The sequence below is a fragment of the Corvus cornix genome, chromosome 6 (genome assembly GCF_000738735.6).
Source record: "Corvus cornix cornix isolate S_Up_H32 chromosome 6, ASM73873v5, whole genome shotgun sequence".
Classification (NCBI taxonomy): domain Eukaryota; kingdom Metazoa; phylum Chordata; class Aves; order Passeriformes; family Corvidae; genus Corvus; species Corvus cornix.
This window is the reverse complement of record NC_046336.1, coordinates 30,400,108-30,422,445: the sequence shown is the minus strand read 5'-3', so window position 1 is coordinate 30,422,445 and position 22,338 is coordinate 30,400,108. Positions and strand designations below refer to the sequence as shown.

Genomic DNA, 22,338 nt, shown 5'->3' with positions numbered 1-22,338 from the left:
GCATTTTTCCTTTCCCCTGTCCTCCAGGTATGACCTGGGTGGCAGGAGATGTTGTCTGTTCCTCAGTAGTTATCGCATGCCAGTAAGAAGAAATGTTTAGAGAAAGAAGAAACTGCTTTTTCCCCCTTCTTCTCAGCCTCCCCCTTTCTTTGTTCATGATTGTTTCTTCCAAGTATTTCCACTGGCAGTTCCTTTTCCATGAATGTGCCAGCTTCCAGCTGTGTGTGCGTGGCCAGAGAAGCTGGGTCCTACAGGGCAGGGCTGCTCCCGGGTGGGTTGGCAGCTCCAGTGCCTGCGCAGTGCTGGGGAGGCTGTGGCAGCAGCAGCGCCTGTGCAGCTGGGCAGGGGAGGAACAACAGTGTGGAATTAATGCCAGAGCCGACTGCGGGAAGCGCCGCCAACAGGCAGCTGGGCAGTGTTCAACGTGTGCCTTTTGCCAGAAGCCAACTTGGATAAGTCAAACACACTTAATTGCTCTCTACCTGTAAAGATGCCCTTTAGTCTGATAAGGCTGTGGTTAAGGGATCTCAAGACCCACTCTCTTCTCAGGTACCTCTGCCGAAGAATAACCCCAAATACTAATTATCAGTCTCTTCTTGTTATTTTGGATAGGTGCAAAATTTTCACAGCTGCGTTCAAGTAACTGAAGACTTTGTGTCTCCAGAACATCTTGTACAGTCATTTCACTTAACGCAGGAGCTGAGGCTGTCAAAGGAAGAAATCAATTACGATGATAAACTGCAGGTAGGAAATGAATGCTGCTCTGGAAGCAGCTGGGAAGGCAGGGCATGCTCGGGCTCATTGAAATGCCAAGCAGCGTGTGGAGCTACTTCCTTGCTGCTGTTCACACAGAATAACAATGAGCAGCAGCATGAATGCCAGGGCTGTAAATGACTCTCCCTTGAGCTGCTGGTTTTATTTCACATTACATTTTAAAATGTGTAAAAAGCTGATCCCTTTTGCACGGGTGTGATGAAGCCTTTCTTTTTTTTCCATCCGTGGCTTAGTCCTGAACTTTGCAGAGTTCCTCAGTCATAGGCCTTACTAAAATCTGTCCCATGTTCTTGCAGGTTAAAAATATCTTGTATCACGCAGTTAAAGAAATGGTGAGAGCTTTGAAGATTCACGAAGGTGAAATGGAAGATATGGATGAGAACTGAGCATGCTCTGCTTTTTGGAGGTAGCATCACCCAGAGGTTATTTCCCCTGATTTATGAACGGTATGCACACTAATTTAAGCTTCACAAACCATCAGTGCCAAGAAAACACAGTCATCGTATTTACTTGTTAATGACACTGCAACGGTAGAGCTTCATATCACAGCCACTGTGATTCCATGTTCCACTTGCAAACAGTTGAGCAGTGTTCTGCTGTCTGTATTATAATGTACATGAAGTTTGTGAAATGTCAAAGATTTAAGATGATGTATTTATTTTTGGAAAAAACGACAAAATTCTATGCTATATTGTTGATCAAATGTAAATGTGACTTGTACAGTTTGCTAAAATAATTCAGATATTTTTCACTACATTGAGACAGTTACTGTGAGAGTAGGACACAAACACCAGCTATTGCCTGCATTTGGGATCTTGCTGAGTCCGCACAGCAGTCATGTCATAATCTGAAAATTACTGCCAAATAATTGTAAACTTTGTAAAATATAAAGTATATAAAGTAGATATTAAATACAGACACTTCAGTATTTTATTGAAGCTATTCAGTGTACAATTAAACGTTTTCAAAGGTGTAATTTATTTAAAAATTGTCTCATTTTGGTAAAATTTATGTGAACTTTTAAAGCTTAAATATTAAACTTAATATGCTATGTAAATATATACATATATACATTCAATGATGTATTTTTTTAAAACATTGGCTTGCTTTAATTTGTTAAAAGTGCAAGTGTTACACATGCTTTGTACATTGAAGTTGAAAGGGGTTTTACATTTTCCATTAAAATGACTTTGTCAGACGTGGTGGTGTGGGTTTGTTGTGTCCCGCTGGTGCCGGCGCTGCCAGGGCAGCCACGTGCTGCCCTCTGCGGGCCGCAGCCGGGACTGCGGGCGCGGCGCTGCCACTCACCCCCTTCCCTCAGGAATCTGCACTTGCGCGGTGGGAAGGGGAAAGGCGTTTCTGTAGAGTGATTATTTCATGACAACTTACCTTTAATAGTTCAAGTAATACCACAAAGTAATGGATGTTTTAAAAGATTTTTTTAAATGTGTTTTATTTAATAATGATAAATGCTGGGCAGTTGAGCAGAATTCCAGGTTTTGGAGTGAGTTTGAAAAGGTTCACAAAAAGTGTACTTTGATTTATTAGAACTATTCAAAAACGTAGATTGATTATCAAATGTTAGGCAGAGCCAGTGGCCAGCTCGTGAGGTGTCCAAAAGGGGATAGTAATTAGCCCGGTTATAGTAATGAGCCTGGTTACTGCTCCCAGTTTGATGCATTTGACTGGGTTTGGGGTCACCAAAAAACCCCAAACCCCTTGTAAGTTACCTTTAAAAATAATGAAACACTAAAGCAATTTTTTATTCCAAAAGTCACATTATTTAGTTGGCTTGAAAACTTGCAATTTGTCAAGTTGCAGAGCAATACCATGGGCACTTAGCAGTTGCTTCTTAGCGTTGTAGCCTGTTTCATCCACTATAATCTCTATTCTTCCCTGCAGCATTAGAGCATTGGCTGAGGGTGCAGGATCTGCCACTGTACGTTTGCTTAATGAGAAGTGGACTCTAGTTGTACATATTTTCATTTTTTAAGTTCAGGATATGCAAATATTTAAGTATTTCTTTCCCTGGTTGAGTTTTCATGAGGTACTTGTAACAGATGTTTAATTCCTGGAGGCTGCTGAAATTACCATTCCTGCTGCAGAGTCACACCCCCCCCCTCCTTGGATTTTTCCTGGGGTTTTCTTGGGATTTCCAAGAGCAGTTGTTGGGCCATGGCTGCCATCACTGCTCACCCCTGTGCTGGTGTGTCCTGGCAGCTGAGCGGGAGGGCAGGGGTTGGTGTCCCCTGGGCTACTGTCCCAAAGTGGCACACTGCCATGGCTGCCCATTTCCTGCTTTACCTCTTCTCCAAGGCATCCATGTGGATATGGGGCAGTGCCTGTACAGTGACAGCACCTGTGCCTCGAGGTCTGAGCTTTGGTATCACCCTTTGGGCCCCCATGGAGCACTGACGGCCGCTCCTGCCACCCCAGAGTGCTTAGAGACCTGGGCAGGGATCCCTGGCACCTGCCTGTCAGGCTGAAGGTGTTCTTGCCTCCTCAGGGGGAACTGGAGGAGTCGCTGAACAGTGCCAGAAGTTGTTAAAGTTCATAGGTACTCCAAATACTACTAAAAGACACATTTTTTTTTTTATCTTCTAAGTACTTGGTGTAGCACATTCTGCTTGCTCAGTACCTTAAGGTTTCTGACTCTGTCACAATGAATCTGAGCTCCCTGCTCCCCTGCAGGAAGTGGGGCTGGTATTGTGCTTGTGGTTGTGAGCATGACCTGAGGTGTTCACAGCTGATGTCTGACACCAGAGAGGGGTTTGTGGGAGGTGTTTTCAGGTTATTTCTTCTCTCTTGACCATATCCATGTCCTGTGAGATGTTACTGGGCATGTTTTTCCCATCTTCCTTTGCTAAAGACTCTTGAGGGGGCTTTTTGCTCTACAAGCTGAACTTTTAATACAGCCAAAAGTATTCAATGAGATCAGCTGAAGCTGTTTGAGGGCAGGAATGCTGTCAGCTGCTAGAACATGGATATGAAGTACTATGTGTCATCTTTTGCCACCTTCCTGTTGAGACCAAGCTCTGTCTTTGTCTGCTTTGCTCTCCAGGAAACTTCCTTTTTCCTTTCCTGTCCTTTGAAAGATCACACCTAAAGAGTCATCCAAACTGTGAGCCCTGCTCCCCACACCCCCTCTTTCCCTCCTTTCCAGCTCTTATCATCATCTCCATCCTCAGCACTGCCGTACAGTAAATGGACACAGCAGTTTTCTTCCTGTTGTAGCTGCACAGGTACCTAGTGAAGAATAAGTGATTAGCAGAGAATGAAGCAGGGCTGCAATGACCTGAAGTATTTCAGCACAGCAGAAACTGGAATTGCTGGCAGGGAAATGGTGGTCCATGTTATGGAGGTCAGATGTAGGGGTTTAGAACAGTCTGACTTGCAAATCTATTTATTCTACTCCCCCAGCTTCGTGCAAGTTGCTCAGATCTGTGCGTGTACGCCAGCCCCCATCTGATCAGCACTACATTCTCATGCTCTCTGACCTTTTCGGTAGGTGGTAGTTTTGTTTGTACCCTCTCCCGTGACATCCTGTCAAGCTCTCTCCTGCTCTCACAGCTGACAGCCTTCCCTGCCCTGTAACTGGGAATTTCCCTTCCTTCCTCCTTCCACAGCCACCATTGCCTGTTCTGCTGCTTTACAGAGCAGGATGTTTGTGCTCTCCCCCACATCCGTGCTGGATGAGCTGCCTCACCCTGTTGAGATTCCTGGACTAGGGTTTGCTGTGCTTTCCCCTCCTAACTCCCAGCTTTGCCTCAGACAACGTCAGCTCTGCACTGTGCTCCTGCTTTCCACACTTTGACCTGTGCTTTGTTGGCTGGAGTGCTGTGTCTCCTTCCCACCGTGGTGTTCCCATGGTCCGTGTGCCCCAGCAGGCAGCAGAGCACGCAGTGGTGTGGGGGGTCCTCGGATGCAGTGGCCACCACCACGTTCTTTTCTTCCCATCTCAGCAGGGTGGCTCAGGAAACTGGCCAAGGAGCAAATGCCCTGTGGTGTCAGCAGCACACACAAACGAACCTCTGTGTTTTTTTCATTTGTTCTCATCGGTTTTGAAAAGGAAGTCACCATCTATAAATAGCTGGTAGGAAAATCTTGCCTCACAGCAAACTTGAAGACGTGATTTACCTGACGTGTTGTGTGCAAATAGTTGCATTTTAAACATGGGCCTTTCTAAAGGTAAGTGGTATACTGAAGGATTTTTGCTCTTAGGTTTCAAAGTGAACATTCCTGGTACCTTCCAACCATACCAAGACTATACATTCTGTCCCAGGTGCCTGTTTCTTTTTCCAGTCCCTGGGAATGTGGTTTAATTGTAGTTCTGTGCTACCTTAGTGGAAATAGAGAATAGGGTTTGGTAGCTCTGAGGCAGGAAATCCTGTATTTTCACAGCTCTAAGGATTTCATATTGTTTGATCTCAATAATACCTTAAGTCCTGCAGCAAATGGGCCTGAGGGAACACTTCAAATGATTACAAGACAAAAACCCTGAGTAAGTTGAAGTTACCTCTGGTAAAACATGAGAGAGAAAGGAGGTGGAGGAAAAGATGGCCCATAGCTCTTGATTCTTTAGGGAGCAATGAACTTCTACAGTTGAACTCCACAGTCCTCATACTCAGGCAGGAAGGTCTGGCAAATAATGTCCAGCCTGTACCTGGCTTGTGGCAGCCACACCACTGCTGATTGCTTTGGAACAGTTTGATTTTGTTTTCTACTTTCCTTTTAGTCCAGCTCAGTACAGGATGTTATTAGCTGTTGTGGCTGTATTTACTTTTCCCTATGTACAGAGCCAGGCTGGAAGGGGTCTCAAAAGATCCAACCTTTTGTGGGAAAGGGAGTCTAGATGAGATGTAGCTCCTGTCACTGAAAGCAGGTCAACAGAAACTGCAGATGGCTGAAGAGGTGCTGCTGAGAGGACAATAGGAAAGAGTTGAATACCAGAGTTCCTGAACATGGAAATGCTCTCAGAGGAAGCAGTCACAAAACCCTCTTTTCACTTTTTATAAAAGCAAGATGTAAAACCCAACACTTCTGTATTTTGATTTTAGCCATTATTTTAAGTAGCAACTGGTAGTGGTGAAGTCTGCAGATTTTATTCTCAATAATAAAATTGCTTCCCAGTTGCCTTTGGTTTCTCTTTCTGTGGTGATACAGCCAGAGATTGGATAATTACAGTTTCTTTCGGTGTAGCATATGTTTGGCAATATTCAGCAGGGCCAGTATTTGTGTGCCAAGACAAGGGTGGTTTCTGTGGTTAAAGCAAAGTCTATGAATAGAAGTCAGTGTCTGGATGTGTATTTAAAATTGGTTCTTGGTGAGACACTTTGAAATAACGGACCAAAGAATTCTTTAATTCTGTCCATTATAAAACAATGCAGCCCAGACTCACCACCCGCGGGAAGGTTTCCGTGTGCTGTGCCAGGCTTTGGTGACACTCCATGTGACCACCAGGGCCTTACCGCTTTGGTTGTTGCTGCTACAGCCTCTGATCATCGGTCACCTTCGGCATTCTCGCACCTCGCCTCTCCCTTACTCCAGGCGCGGGGATCGAGCCCATCAGTTCGGTGGTGGCAAGAGCGAGGGCACGGCCGGAGGGAAGAGGGTCCCGGGGGCTCGGCAGGACCCGAGTCGGGCGCCGGGCTCCCACCAGGTGGCGGCCGGTGGTAGCCAAAGGCTGTGGCGAGCGGAGCGGGATCCGGCCGGAGCCCCGCGGAACCGCGCCCGGCCACACCCACCCCCCGCTCGGATGTTATTAATAACTTAAAACAGTTTTAAATTGTTAGGGCATAAATTAATTGCTGATAGCCATGGGAGAAGAATTTCCTCAGGTTTATCGCTATGTATCTGTAAAACCTGTCCTCTAGTGGTGAGTATTCTCTGTACAACCTACCTTTCTTCCAATGCACTGAGTAACTGCTTAGCTCTGGATTCAGAGTGAAGAATTCCTTACTTTAAAAAATTCAGCACCACTCTCGAGAGTGGAACACTCCTGTGCTCAACCTTACTGCCTGGAGCTGGGATTCAGCAGCAGTTATGTGTTGAGTAGGCAGACTGCAAGAACAAACAAACAACTGCATTGCAGGAGAGGGAGAAGTTTTAACACCACTTTCAAAAGTGGCAGTGTGGAGTTTTGCCCGTACTCGGCCATCCTTCCCACAGAGAAGCAGCTTCTTTCAGATCTGGTGTTTTGTCTATGCAGCTATACATGAAGGGACAGTTTAGTCTTAAAATCGAGAAGGTAGAGCTTGCAATTCCTGTGCTTCCACCTCTGAGTGGAATCCTGACTTCAACAGACCTAAAAATTGCTTCCTTCTCTTATAGCTGCCATTTGCAGACACCACCGAAATGTCTGTCTGTAGTTAAGAGCCCTGAGCTGCCACCCCGGCAGTGGCATGAGGTAGGTGCTTAAATAATTTTATTTCCATCTTGTAAACACATGCTATTTGCTTTGCTTTACTTACATGACTAGAAACACTGTCCTCCTCTGCCTTGTTACCTGGAATAGTCAGCCCGGCAGGGGCCAGCAGCGGCTGGGACTTGCCTTTTGGTGGGAGCAGTGAGCTGGGGCTGACTTGGAACAGGTCACCTCATCATAGCTGGATGGGGCTATTTGCTAAACTGCTCCAACTGAAAAATAACTTTTATTTCCCCAGCAAGATTAGATTCCAGCTACAATTCAGCACAAGGCACCTCCCCTAATGACCTTGTCTTACCTCTGTTTCCATAGACTTTTTCTAACCTCCAGTCCCTATGCTCCTTCAAGCACAGAAGACACCAGGTATACAGAAGTAAGGGGAGAATTTGCACAGCAGTAAGGTGTTCTTGCTGCACTTCCAAGTCTATTCTGGAAGAAAAATGCACTCTTAGAAAGCAAGCACAAGAATAACTTAAAATGGTGTAGCTTGCAATACTGAACACTTCACTAATCAGTAACAGCAGAAGGTATTGATGCCTCCACTACACACCGGAACCCCGCGGGAAAGCCCCAGTTGGGCTCCAGGGCAGGGGCTGAGCCACGCTGGAAGGGCCGGCTGTGAGGAGGCCGCACGGCCCTGCTCAGACCCAGCACTGTTCCTACAGCTCCTGCTGGGCTGTGCCCCAGCAAACCCAAGGAACTGCTCTGCTGATGCTCCAGCGCTCTGCAGTGCTGGAACCCGGCTGTCAGCCAGGTCACTACACAGGTGGGCAAGGCCCTCTGAATTCATCCCAGCTTTCTTGAATTTGCTGAATGATGGACACAGAAGCTCAGCTGTAGGTGTATTCTAACACTTAGTGCAAGTACTAATTTGTTCTTTATACTCTGAAGCATTTGAACAGATGTATCAGACAGTGTCAAAACACCTTGGTTTTTATTTTCCTGTCCTTTTTGAATCAGGTTAAGCTGTAAACAATTTCTTTTTCAATCAAATACTGCCAGCTAGAATTACTTCCATTCATGCATCACTGAAAACAAAAAGGGTATTTTTCCTTAAGTATAGATTTTTCATTTTAAACCATGTCACTTTATACAGAAACCAATAGCTAGATTCAATGCACCCTGATTAGTTATGTAAACAGATAACCCCAAAAAAAACCCCTCATCAACAGAACTAATAAGTTGGTTCCTTCATAGAATGGAAATTAAAATCTCTCCTGACTTGAGGTTAATGTGGTCAGGAGTACAGTGTGGCACATAAATCCATCTAGGAGGTGTATAAATTGCACTGTATCTGAATTAACAAAGTTATGCATAATGAAATGCACAAATTCATGCTAGGAAGCATTTTTCAATATGAAGTGGCAGCCAACTGGCAACCATAACAGTTAGGTTCTGCACCATCATTTATGGCATTATAGGTAACTATTACATATAGCATACTTAAAAACCCTGAAGGATTGTGTTACTTGAAACATTCTCCAGGCAGTCGTTTGGTTTGAAACATTGGGAGAAAGACTAAAGAGCTCACCATCTTATACCAACTATGGTACCTTTAACTTCCATGAAGTAGATCAGATATGATGTGTATTTCACAGTAACAAAGTTGCTTAATGCCTTTTCTCCAACAGTAGGATTGTGGTAAATGTTTCTGCCCTCAGATCACCATTGTCCTGGTGGCTTTCCCTTTTCTCAAGTTTGGGTAACTACACTGAGCACTTTTCCTGGTTTTTAGCTATTCATCAGCCCTTTCAGTATATCGTCGGAGAGTTCCAGCAGCGGGAGTTCAGGGGACGGGATGTCCAGCGGGGGAAGGTTGGGTATTGGAATGTCCTTTGCCTTCCCAGCAGTTGTTGCAAACTTCTGCCAAGTTGCAGCTGAAGAAGCAGATTCCGAGTGCTGCTGCAGACCCCACAACTCTGACTTCTCGACAAAGTCAGCATCTACATCCAACTCCTTGTCTACTGGAGATTTTTGGAGTCTAGCTCTTTCTGCTTTTAACTGCTTATTCTCTCTCCTTAATCTCTCATTTTCAGCTACAAGAGATTCTATGAGCTGTTTCAAATCTGCAATTTTGGTTGCCTGCTCTTCTATTATTGTTTTGTCATCTTTTGGCGCTTTACTCCCCATACATGCTTCCACTGGCTCCTTTTTTTTCTGAAGCAGAAATAAAAGTGTATCTGGGTCCCTGTCAAAGACACCCCGAATATCCTGTGAATGTTTCTCTGTGGAAGAGCTGTATTTCTGAGTAACAGGAACCAGTATGTTTTGATCATCAGAGTCTTCAGCAGATGGCTTGTAAGAAGTCTGAAGATGTGTGGCTGCTTCCTTGTCAGCACTCTGCTGGGCTTTCAGCTTTTCCTCCCTCTTTGCCCTTTTCCACCTCTCCTGGATGAGCAGTAACTGTTTCATATGACTATCCCTTTGTAATTCCAGTGATAGCTGAGCCTGAGTAAGAACAAGATTAAACAATTTAGTTGGTGATCCCTAATCCCACCCAAATATCCACACACATTAAGTTACATGTGTGTAAATATTTACATAAACAGCATCACCACATGCCCAAGGGGGGGAGCTTTTGTCATTCAGACACTAAATCCAACAGGATGCGCTCTCTGCTTGTGCAGTGCAACAGAATCAGATACATCACCCAAATGTAGCATAACTCTGGTCTTTTTGTTTGAAAGTCACTGATCAGGCTACACCACCTCTGGGCAAAGGCACCTGGAGTTTAACTGACCTGTGACCAACACCAGGACAGAAGAGACTCACTTGGCATGCATGGCCACACTCTGCCTAAACAATGCAAACTTTCTGTATGCTTCTGTGATGGTATCTGTGTAGACATATCAATAACACCCAAAATGAAGCAGCAAATTGCTCCAAGGCCAGGTATGGTCCCAAATGATTCAGCCACGTTTAATGAAGGGGGTGGCATAGTTGTTATTAACTCACCTGGGCGAAAGACCATTTTTCTACAAGAATGACCCGCTGGAGCAAAGACAGATGTCTCATCTCCAAGGGTTATTTGATTTCATAATATTGGCTAAACTCGAAGCCTGCTGCTACGAAAGTGCTGAGCAGACTACACTACTCCATTCACAGATAGACTTGTGGAATGGATAAAAAAAGTGTCAGGGCTGTTGTTCTAGAGATCCCCCAGTCAGGCTTCATTAAACCAAAATGACATACTGTAGATGAAATGCTTGGCTTTTTGTCTCAGCAAAATACTAAGTTGCCTCACAGATAAAGTTCAACGTGACACTAATTTTGTCACCTACTTGAAGATGTCTGGCAGACTAGAAAGTTGGAGACCCCTTGGATGGGTTATTTCTCTTGTCCCTGCTCCATATAAACTTGGAAAAACTCTCTAGGAAGACTAGTATTACCACACTTGTGAAACTCCTGGGGCAGCTGCCAAGGGTTCAGAAAATTTTGCAGAGGGTAATGCCCGGGAGGGATGTGGTCAGACACAACGGGACACACGGCGCAGCACAGAGCTGTGGCTGGCTCTGGCATCTGCCACGCTCTGGTCTCACCTGCTCCGACTGGGTCAGCTTCATCGCGTCCGTAAGGTACCCTGTGGGACAGAACATCCATCAGCACTTATGGCATGGCTGCAAAACCTGAACGCTTCTAGAACAGCCAAGAAAAGCCTTCAGACCTGTGTGCTCGATCCCCACATAAAGGCAGCAGTCTAGAGGCAAAGTATTTACCCAATTACAGTGGCTGGAAACACCTGCTGTTTTTCAGAAGTCTGAAAAAATTACTGTAAGATCTTGTAAAACTAGATCTACACCCTTCCCGTGGTATCCTGTTGGCTTGGGTTGCTCCAGTTTGTTTTTAGAACAGCAGAAACTTCCAGAAAGTCCCAGAAGAAAAGCTTTCCCATGAAGGGAAGAAACATAGCTAAGGACCAGACTTCTAACATATAAGCCGTCTATAACAAAATGCGACACGTAGGATGCTCTTGCCTATGGCACCACCCATTTTATGAAGTCATGCTTTTAAGTTACATTCATGAAGAAAAGTTATGGTCTTTAGTTCCTCACTTTTTTCACCAACTTCCCCTCCAAACCAGAAAATGTGCTGGCTTAAGGGTCAGAGCAGCCCTTTAGACTTTGAGCGTATCTTACTAGTGCTGAGAATGACAACGTGTGAGAAATGCTCAGCCAAATCTGGAATGATGCAAGACAATGGCAGAGAATCATCAAAGAAAAGCAAGAAGCATTCATTGTATTTTTGGGTTTTGTCTTGGTATATGAAATGAAAGAAAAGAAAAAGAAAAGTGCATTTTAGAATATTAGTGCAATCCCTCATCACTCTGCGTATTCATAAATAGCAAAGAAACTATTAGTTTCTCACTTTATGGGGGTTTCTAGTACTTATGAATGGAAAGCAAGAACGCCTGGTATCTAGGTTACAATGTTCAGAGTAGCCACTTACTTTGTCTTTACACAAGCCCTGTCCCTGAAAATGTCCTACTTGTTGCACCAATTAAGACCTCCTCTTTCTTCTGCCAAGTAGCTGCCACACTGTCAGAGAGCTGAGGGACTCCAACACAAATAATTAAGCAGGACTATTTAAATGGACAGGTAAATGCACAAGATCTCACACAGGAGAGGCTGTCCCTGCAGTGTTGAGGCCTGTGATGCAATCTGCTGTTTTGCTCAGGTTCTGGGGAGCTCATCACCTGTTCTTAGCTACCTTGATGCAGACATTAGGAAAGGGAAGTTTTGTAAGCAAACATTTGTCCTTTACCAACAGAGAAAGCACTGTGACCTCGCCTACGAAAGCAGTGAAGAAAATGCAAAGTATAAACTGGCTTACAGCAGGTACCCAGCTTCAGTCTGTGCATACCACAAGGTGTTGGCTTCATCTTCAGTCAACAACTGCCTTCACAGTGATAACCACCCCCAATCTAAACAACTTTGAAAATGTCTGTCTTTAGCTGCTCATATGAGAAAAAAGGTTTGCAAAAGGATTCTTGATCTGGACTGAAAAACAAATTCACATTTTAAAAATAAAAATTTTTCAAGTAACTAGACATTCTACTTACACAGAATCATAGAATCTGCTGAGTTGGAAGGGACCCACCAGGACCACTGAGGCCGACTCCTGGCCCTGTGCAGGACACCCCAAGAATCCCATGTGCCCGAGAGCGTTGTCCAAACACTTCTTGAACTCAAGACAGGCTTGGTGCATGCAAATCTAGAAACTGATTTTAAGAGCTGAAATGTGAGAAATCACCTACTCACCAGCGGCTTTTCTGTGACAAGAAATTGCTTCTTCATATTTCCCTGCTGCCAACAAGCGGTCTGCTTTTCTGCTTTGCTGGTGAGCCTTAAAATTAAAAAAAGAGCACTATGTCAGTGAGGGGTAATGGACAAATAGTTATACCTGTCTTAAAAATAACCAGTATATCTAAGAAACCCGCACTGATCCCAGTTCTCAGGCTTTTAGGCTCAGATCTTCACTCCCTTCCAAGCTTTGTAATTGGACTTCTTTAATACTACTTTAGAAAAGCCTGTACTGTTAAGAACTGAAGTTTCTTAATGCAGCAAAACTGGTGTGTACACAACAAAATACTTTTGAAGCTGTTCCTCAGAAAGTACATGTTTTCCTTTCTAGGCAGACACCATAGTCATGTAAAAAGAGCGTTAGGCCAAAAGAAGTTACAGGAAGTTTTAAGTATTTTGGACCAATTTACCTGGCAGAATGCAAGATATTTGAATTGTGTTACATCTTACAGCTGATTTGACATTTTCTGCTGCCCCATGCCCAAGACATTTTGCCTCTTGGGTGAATAAATTGGGTTTTTTTGTCTGCAGCTTACACCAATTAATGGTAGCAGCACAGCCATAGTTAAAAGTATTAAAGTCACGTTGTTGCTGTACAACAGTTAAATCTATACTAGTGTTTGTAAACCACTAATGTAAACCACCAACACAGACTAAGGTTGTCGCTGAAAGCAAGCATTTGATGCAAGTATTTGCATATGCTCAGTGAGAAACAGTATTGCATAACCAGCACTGCAACATTCAGGAGAGCAAGTCTTTTTTGTCATTACTACAAGACACGGATTTTCTGGCCCTTCCTCCAAGACAAGCTGTGTAATGTGAAAGGCTACAAGCACTGGCTGGTGAGACTGTCAGCTACACACACTGCTCAGGACTGCTTTACTACATGTTGAGCTTGAAGTAAACACACATCAGGTACTGATACTTACATGGTACTTATATTAACATCCATTTAAAATACAAGTCCCAAAATGCAGGTCAGTTTGTCAGCTTGCCAAGTGGAGTTATGCCCTACAGTGTTATGGTAAGTTCAGTTTTCTACCAGAATCTTAGCAGCTCTGACACCACAGAAGAGAATGACTTGTACAGAAAACACCCGTTTGGGCAACAGCTGTTCTTAAGCAATCCCTGGCACTTATATCACTCCATGAAGACATTTGGCTTTCCTGAAACTGATTTCATATGCTAATATGGTGTGTTCTTAAAAAATCTAAACCACAACTCCTTGATTCTTCACAACAAATACTCTTTGTTACATTCTTCTTCCTCACCTTCACTGAATCCTCAGAGCATTGTCAGCATTTCCCATTTCTTCTACCCTGAGGTTAAATAATCTCAGAAGAGGAAGTGTTTTTCTACTAGAAAATCATCTGGTTTATGGCATTTTTCTATGGACTCCTACAAATGACATACGCCAGAAAGATAAACTTATTTCCCATTGGTATGAACAAACTGTATCAGCACAGATAGAGCCATCTCCTTGGTTATTCCTGGCAGCTTGATTACAATTACAAACTAGCTGTGTCATGGACATAAAAACACCTGAGCTAGTTCTTTGCAAAACAATTTTTCAGTAAATTAGTATTGATACAGCTGCTTCTGCAAATTGCATGGGCAGGTCTAAAAAAAAACAGGGAAAGAGGAAACAGAATAGCCAGAGACAGAAGAACTAAGAAAGCAATTCAACAAGTCAGGGGACAAGTTCCATTTACTAGTTTTTACATATAAGAATTTGAGTCCCATTGTTTTCAAAGATTATTCACGTGTGTTTTAAACTGCTGGAGTATGATCTTACTCAAATCACTTAAGCACATGCAGAACATCTGAGGACATTCCGTTCTTATTTGATTGAGCAATTAAACTATTTCCATTCTCAATTAACTTTCAGTGATGCTGAAGAGAGTCTGAAGAAGTTGGGCTGAACTGTAAATAAAATTAGGAAAACAAGAGTCCATAGATGCTGGCAAAAACAAGACCTAGAGTCCTCTGATGACAAGGTCACAACGCCTTTCTTGATCTTACATCAAAATATACGTGTCAGGCCATCTTACTCTGATGCAACAGACTTCCCAATGGAAACAACAGGAGCTACAGCAGAGAAAAATTAGTTTTAAGCACAGCCCTGTGTGAGAAAACTAGCTGTTTTGCAGTCAGCCATGGGCAAGGAATTCCTCTTTTCCTGTCTTTTCCTGACAGGTTGACAAGAAAATATTTGCTCATTTATTCTAACCTGTGTTTGTTCCAATTAGTTGATTGTGGAAATTAGTGGTGCTGTTTCCTAGCAGCAAGTGATGAAGCTGCAGCAGAAGTATTTGGATGCTCAATAGCCATTATCATAGATGAGATTCTACATCCTGTCTATTCTTTGTGCTCTGTTACACTCAACCACGCAGCTTCAAACCATTGTTAGCAAAGCTATTTTAAACTTAGAGTGGCCTGTATCCCATTATAAAACTGGCAATGGAAGAACTGGTCCTCTATCATAAAGAGAAGAAGATTACTCTCAAGTTCATCCCCGGTCTGATGTTATGCTAGAGGAAGGTATTTACACAACAGCTCTGGAGCTGCAGTGCTGGTTCCCAGCAGATTCAAGCAGGACTGCTTTGACTTTGGTCTTGCTGCTGTGATTGCAGAAACACCTGCTGCTTGACTATGGTGGGTTTATAGATCTGATTTCTCTTTCCTCTTCCACTTGCAGTGCTGGAAATTAACGTAGGATGGGGTGTAAGAATAATTATAATTTATTAACCAGCTATGGAATTGAAAAAGGGAAGCAGGTTGACAACTACTTCCACATGTCCCTCCCAACCCTGATGAGCCGGAATTCCCAGTAGGCAAATGGACAGGTCTAACAACTTGACTCTTGTAAAAGGGAGCAGGTGTGAGTGAAGGATGGCCCAGCTAAAAACCTTCCTCACCTTGCTCCAATGTATTTGGTTCTTAAGAGATTTGTACAAGCCTTACTGTGTGACTTGAAGCACTCTGGACCAACTGCAGAAGGTAAAGTAGGCATTTTTCCACACACTTTCCAAATGTAGTTGAGATGCTGAGGGATGATACCTGCTTTTGTAAGTTTGTACTGCTGTTCTAGGGAAGTGCTCCTATTTGGTTTTTCCACCCAACTAGCCCAAATCATTGCCTGTGTAATCTCTGAACAGCAGAATAAAATCCAATCAAACAATCCTCTCAAACAGCAGTGAGGGTCTCCTCTTTACCTACAGCTTTCTTTAACCAAAATCTAACACTCCACTTCTTTGGTTTTCTTTTTCCTACTATAGACTAGATAATGATGAGACTGCAGGCTGTGAGAAACTAAGTCATAAGGCCCACTTGCCAGATCTACTGATGTTCCCTCAAAGGAAAAAATAACAATGTTAGTCTTCTTTCTAGAGATAGCATACTGTTACAACTTAAAGGACTACCACAGTAGGATCCCAGCTTAGGTTGGAGGGGTAAGGAGGGAAAGCTGCTACCTTTCCCACACAATTCTAGTAGATCGCTAGCTATCATAGAAAGGAGCATAACAGGAAAAAAACTGTTTGATTCAACAGTATTTTTAGAAGGCAGATGTAATACTACTCATTTTCAAACAGAGTAGGTCTACTACCCTCTCCTAAGAGCAGTCATTTGCAACAGCACTCCTGTAGCTGAGACAGACATGTTTTGTTTTTCTCTGTTCCACTAATGGGAACAGCTCTTCACTGGACAAAGCCTTGCACAAGATGTTAAGCTTACAGCCTTCTCTGTATATTACAAGGGACTCTCCAGAAAATGATGTATTTTAATGTGATTATGGAGCACAGATTACAGTGCTTTACTTAAAATGACAAAGGCAGGAAAAATCCAGCTGCTAAAATGATGGGGCCTGACGAAAGCTTAACTGCAAAGAAGTTTCTGTTTGTAAATGTTTTAAGTGAAACCACTGTTTGATGCTGCTATCATCCATTTTACGGTAAGGACTCTGCATACCAGTTATTCTTGCCAGAAAAGATCAATACCTGTGCTCTCTTACTGCTGAAACAAAGAGGAAGGGCTTTTTTGAGAGAGGAGGGATCTATTTCAGGATTTGTTTCCCTATGGATATAGGTCTGTTTTCCATTTTGAACAGTCAGAAAGTGCATGCTGCTTCTGTATTATCCAGAAGAGTGCTAAGTGTTTTCCATGTGGGTGTTTACAGCAGCAAGCTACAAAGGGTGGGATGAGGTGGTGCACCATGGTTCTCCCCACCCCACACATACTCTGTCAGTGCTACACCTACAGAAGCCTCTTTCAAACCCATTCTTACCAGGAAATGGTGAATTTAGAAAGGTTTGAATGTGTATGTCCTCATATGCAGTGAAAAAATGGAATGAAAAGAGAATACAAGTGTAAAACTTTACGTGAGAGGTCCAAGAATAAACTATGGCTATCCATTTATTAAAAAAAAAAAAAAGTGCAACCTTGATCAGGGTGACCATGGAAAATGTTTGTATTTACTGGCAGTTACACTAAAAGCAAAAATAATGAAGAGTTGTACTGTAACTTATGCTAAATAATGAGAATATATTTGCAGTAAGACTAAAGAAATGGTAATGGTGTAGCTTTACCAAGAGAAGCAAACCCCCATTTTTAAATACTTGTATTCTGTAGAGAAAGATGACTAAAGGAGAACCAAAAAATGGCAGAACCCATTGTGGCTGTTCAACCAAGACCACTAGTCACATGTTAGCTCAATTTTCTGTTTTTGAAAGCCTGTATTTAGCAAGGTTGACAGAACAATGACTCAACTGTGTAAATTATAGGTTAGTGTTCCTATAGAGCAAAACAAGTATGTGACACTCTCATGAGAATGTTAATGCTGAGAATACAGACTCCTCACTCAGTTTGTATTGAATTGTAAAGATGTTAAAGTTCAACTTGCATGTAAGCAAGAGTATTAGACTTTAAATACACAGGCAGGTGAGCAACCAGTTGTTTAGGCAACCCCCATTAATTCACTGAATAGCTCTAATTGACTACGTGTGTGTTCCCAACCTATTCCAAGTTTCAGATAAAATGGTTAGTCTGAGTTCCTCACCATGCAAATGCAATTAAGAGATCTGGAATGAACCCAACTTGCATTTACACTGCTCAGGTTAGGTGGAGTGTTCAAAACCCCATACAGGCAGAGCTGCAGCCCTTTCCCTGATCACCTGCACCTTCATTAAGGTGTGGTATCCTTTTACCTACTGCATAGTCAAATCAACCTCATTCGCTTCCTTTTCATCCATTTAGTATGATAAAAGCACTAAATGCTTCAACTTGTTTGTCAGAGCCATGTTCACAGACTCACAGAATGAATCAGGTTGGAAAAGACAGTGAGATTGAGTTCAGCCTATGACTGAACACCCCCGTGGCAGTACTGAGTGTCATGTCCAGTCTTTCCTTATCCAGGGATGGTGACTCTACCACCTCCCTGGGGAATTTTGTATGCCTACAGTTCTCAGCTGCTTTGGCAATGTTCTTTTTGTCCCCATATATAATGTCACAGCTGGTACCACACAGGTCTTGCTAACTGGAGGTTACAAGCTAAGTGAGAACTGTTCCATCACCCTGATAAACAAAACCAGTCTGGGCCTCTGTATCTAGCCCTAAACCACATGGCTCAAGCTGTTACAGCAACTGAGCTACCTCTCAGCAGGAGCATCTGAACCATTACAACAAATTGTCCAGTGAACAAGCTTCCAAGAGCAACAATTTCAAAACAAGTGGGGCAGAAAGGCTTCAGCTGTGGCTTCAGTCTGTCTCACCAGGCCTCTCTGAGATGGCTTCATTTGGGTCTTTAAACTGCTGGTCATGCTTACTCAGAGCTGAACTCTGTGGCTTGATGACAGGCACGTAATGCCAGTGTGACACAGCAGAAAGGCACTGCTGGTAGGTACCCAAACAGCACAGGTACAGCGAGGAAATAATGCTTGTCAAGCACCCATCACTTAGCTAATTATGTTCTTGACTGGGAGCTGCTGCAAGTTGTTTTATGTGCCACAAGGAACAGTTTTGTGTTGTACAAATCAGTTGTACTTTTACAGCAGTTATATGCCTGCACACAACAGTGTTGAGCTTTTCCAAGGTGGCTATTACTGATCTGGCTGTTCAGCTGATGAGGATCTGATGCACCTCCAGTCACTTTACTCAGACATGCTGCTGCCTCTGCGTGTTCACACTTTTCAGTTCTCCCACTACTGTGGTAAAAACAGACTTTGTGTTAAGCATGTGTGTCTAGTGATACTTCTCCTTTTGTTACCTTACAAGCTTGTTCTCTCTAATTTGAATTCAGAATTGAGTGCATCTGCCTTTTTCTTTTGGTTCATTTTACACTGGAAGATCAAGTATAGCAGCTTCCAGGTTAAGATTTTTTTTAAAAAAGCAAAGAAAACAAATGGGGTTCAATGGATGTTTCTGTAGATTAACATAATATTCCTGGTTTTCCAGTGAAAATAACAGAACTGCAGGCTGGCATTAAGTCTCAAACACAATAGTCTGCATGGTTTATATCCTTTGGTTTCTAGTGAACTTTCATAGATGTTTTCTATTTTCTCCTCCTACACTTCCATATTGCATATTTATTCTGCTTTTTATTTTGACTTTGCGTGGATGCAGTATTACCTCACTTTGAAATAATTCGTTAGAGTAAACCATTGATTGGCTTGCACTGGAATGGTTGCTACCAGTGGCTTACATCATTAATATTAAAAGCTCTCATTACATGAGATTCTTGGAATACACATTTTGTGCTATTCTCACTCCAGCTACCTGTCTGTGCTTTCTGATTTTCACCAAAACAGCAGGTCTTCAAGCTGGGTCCTTTACGCTTCAGGACACTTAAAAGGTGATAAGATATTCACCAGATTTTGGACTGTATTTTATCATAAATGATAATGCTACTACCTTGCAGGAAGAATACAAGGTAGAGGTGGTATGGCTCCTTACCTACAGGACAATACTGAGCTGTTAAAGTAGAATCTGCAGAGTTATGAAGTCCTGGGTGTCAAACTCTGTTTAAGGAGCAATCTGTAGTCTCTTCCTGGGGTTAATACTATTTGCTTCACTTTTACTGCGTTACTTCCAAGCTTCTGATAGTCAGCAGTGTGTGGTTGTGCTTTTTAACTTGTAACTTTTGCTCCTATACCTAAGATTAAAATCATGGCTGGATGTGAGATCAAAATTCTTTGCCTAAATCAGATGGCAGTAGGAATTGCCCCTACAGCAAGCAGCACAGAGAAGGTCTTAAGATGCTCTGTAAGAACATGCAGTATTCACAGAAGACTTATCTTCATGCTTTCACAGTAGAAGTTTTAATTTGTAAAAAGAATGGCGAGATGTTTTTGGGTTTGACACTGGATTATGTGTGAAATAAGTAATCAGCTGGGCTAGGTACCTGCTATATGGCTGCCTGCTGGTGCAGGGACTGCACTTAGTTGATGCTGGTTTTAAATTCAGCGGCAAAACCTAAAAATTTTATTTGTAAGGTTGAAGAAGATTCAGTTCCATAATGATAAAAGATTATTTTAGGGAAATGTATCTTTCAGAAGTTGCAGAAAAAGAGCATAATGGAAGCCAGGAGAATACAAGATATGGCATTAAAGTGTAAGGGGTTTTTTTGTTGTTGGGGTTTTGTTTTTTGGTTTTGGTTTTTTGGTGGTGGTTTTTTTTGTTTGTTTGTTTTTGTTTTTTTGGTTTTTTGTGGTCAGATCAGCTGGCCAGGAAAATCAGGACAGTATCTATGCCTTCCAGTAACTAAGACTAGATGCTCTGATCCACAATTAATTTTTACAAGACAAAACAACATTCAAGTACTGTGGTAAATTCTCATGAAAAGCCTTAACTGATGAAAAATCAGTTTTGTGAAAATTGGCAAGCCGTGACATAATGAAAGAGGGGAAAATACCTTGTATTTAAGCCACTGATAGCAGCTAAATAAGACTAACGATTACTGTATCGACAATCACTTTGTAGTTTAGGTGTTGGGTGATTTGATGGGTTTGGTTGGCTTCAAGAAAAGTTTTTGTATTTCAGGACACTCTCAGGCAGTAGGACCATATTCACAGGCAATTTCATAATTTTGTGTACAAAAGTGTGTAAAACAACTTTTTTTTCCTGTATTGTGCATTACACAGAAGTGTCTTGACCTTACTGTCAGCCTGGAGCTACACAGGCATGGTAACTGCACACTCCTATTGTGGTCACAAGGTCATAAACCTGGCTTTAGTCACACTTGTGTCACTCCTACAATCTTTCTAAATGGTTTCAGTAAGAAACACTACTGACTAGTGATACTGCCAAAAAAGGTGCTACATTCAGACATTTACTAGCGAATGTATAATTATAATTTTCTCTTTAGAACCTTATGCACTAGATCTACTTTTTAAAAAGGTTTTTACCGTGTTTGTGAAATAGCTATAGTTCAGCCCTCTTGCATTACCATGCTGTTAAGTTTGCCTGACTTTAACCCCATGGTATCAACAGGTTACAAGAGCTTTCCGATTTCCTGCTGTTCCTTATTTTAATCAGTCTTTCAGTAGACAGAGTAAAAAGTGAGACAGCACGATGCTGACATACTACAGATCTAAATAGATCATCTCCTTACTACACTGTCAGCCCTAATTCCATGGGTGGTGTGCAATGACAGTTCTCTAAGTCTTTCTGAAACTAGGGAGAGCAATCCAGAAATACCTGACTCTGTCGGCAAGGATTTGTCGGCACTGACACCATCCTGGTGTAAATAAGCTTTGATTAAAAACTAAACTGACACAAGTCTGAAGTTTGCATGGCGATGTCTGAACAACTCCTGGATCAAACTCGTTCCTGAAAGCAGTAGAGCTGTATTCCCAGTGTGCTGCCTCTGGCTAACTGGACTGCTGGACCAAAGCCTGTTTTCTAAGGGAATGCTCTGTGTGTCACCACATAGCCAAGATACAGCTTTGGTAAAACCCACAGGGCAGCAGAGAACTAACTCTTCTTGACCTAGATCTCGCCTATGGGGCAGAGACTTGCCAATTTAGGCTGTTTAACATCTGATAAGCTTTTGTGAAGATGCATTTTTCAGACCACCTGCGTTTCAGTTCAGGTTCCTTAGTAATTTAGTTTAAGCAGACCAATTACTGATTTAAGGTTGTAAAGCATTTCACCTTCCGAAATTAAAGGAAGCACTTAGCCAGTACTAGGCCCCGACAAGCCTCTAAAACTCTTGAAACTCTCGTGGATATGGCCTGTGTCATCCAGACGTTTCCTTTAGACGCTTCCTTCCTGAATTTCCCTTGTCCCTCGCTTTTGCAACACCATGTCCCCACACACCCCTCCAATCTAAACAAGCCAGGACACGGACCCCGGGTGGTTCCCCTCCCGCCGCGCTCCCGGGCACGGAGCAGCGCTGCCCCCGGCGGGACCGGGGCGAGCGCACCCTCCTCCCTCCCCGGAGCCGCCTCCGGCCCGGGACGGCCGCTGGGCCCCGCTCCCGTCCGGGCAGGGCCTGGCACGAGACCTGAACAGGTGTTTGGGGGGAAAGAAGGGCGGCGAGAGCCCCTTTTTCTGTTCAGGTCGCGCCTCTCCGCCCGGTTACCCGTGGGTAGGAGCCGAGGGGTGTCACCCTCTTCCCGCTGCCCGAGCGGCGGGAGCAGCGGCGGCACCAGCTGACAGGACGCACCCCCCTTCCCCTCCACTCCCCGCGCTCACCAGGTTGAGGGGCCCCTCCATCACTTCCATGAGCGGCGGGGGCTGCGGGCACATGGGCGGGGGGCGCTCGCCGGTGCCCCCGGCCCGGCGCGTCCCGGCCCCGGCGCGGGTTGTAAACACGGCGGCCGCTTCCGCTCTGCCCGCGAGAGC

The 22,338-nt window shown here is 43.5% G+C and overlaps 2 protein-coding genes across 6 annotated transcripts in view; one reads left to right on the top strand and one right to left on the bottom strand.

Moving 5' to 3' along the window:
- The window catches only part of JMJD1C (jumonji domain containing 1C), a 158,834-nt gene extending 156,862 nt beyond the window's left edge, over positions 1-1,972 (top strand). For all 5 annotated transcript variants that reach the window (XM_039554089.1, XM_039554088.1, XM_039554090.1 and 2 more), the window contains 2 exons: positions 613-744; positions 1,071-1,972. In XM_039554089.1, the coding sequence (XP_039410023.1) occupies positions 613-744; positions 1,071-1,160 (222 nt within the window). In that variant the 3' untranslated portion in view covers positions 1,161-1,972. The remainder of the gene's footprint in view (positions 1-612; positions 745-1,070) is intronic.
- Positions 1,973-8,113: 6,141 nt separating this feature from the next.
- NRBF2 (nuclear receptor binding factor 2) lies at positions 8,114-22,321 on the bottom strand. The gene is made up of 4 exons (XM_039554092.1): positions 22,189-22,321; positions 12,457-12,541; positions 10,738-10,778; positions 8,114-9,646 (listed from the first exon to the last, which is right to left on the bottom strand). The coding sequence occupies exons 1-4, from the start codon at positions 22,240-22,242 to the stop codon at positions 8,930-8,932; spliced, it is 897 nt and encodes a 298-aa protein (XP_039410026.1). The 5' UTR covers positions 22,243-22,321; the 3' UTR covers positions 8,114-8,929.
- Positions 22,322-22,338: the final 17 nt, after the last annotated feature.

Coding starts and splice junctions, on each gene's coding strand:
- NRBF2 (XM_039554092.1), bottom strand. CDS start 22,242: ATGTGCCCGCAGCCCCCGCCGCTCATGGAAGTGATGGAGGGGCCCCTC. Junction 12,542..22,188: donor TGGAGGGGCCCCTCAACCTG/GTGAGCGCGGGG, acceptor TTTAATTTTAAG/GCTCACCAGCAAAGCAGAAA. Junction 10,779..12,456: donor TTGTCACAGAAAAGCCGCTG/GTGAGTAGGTGA, acceptor TCTGTCCCACAG/GGTACCTTACGGACGCGATG.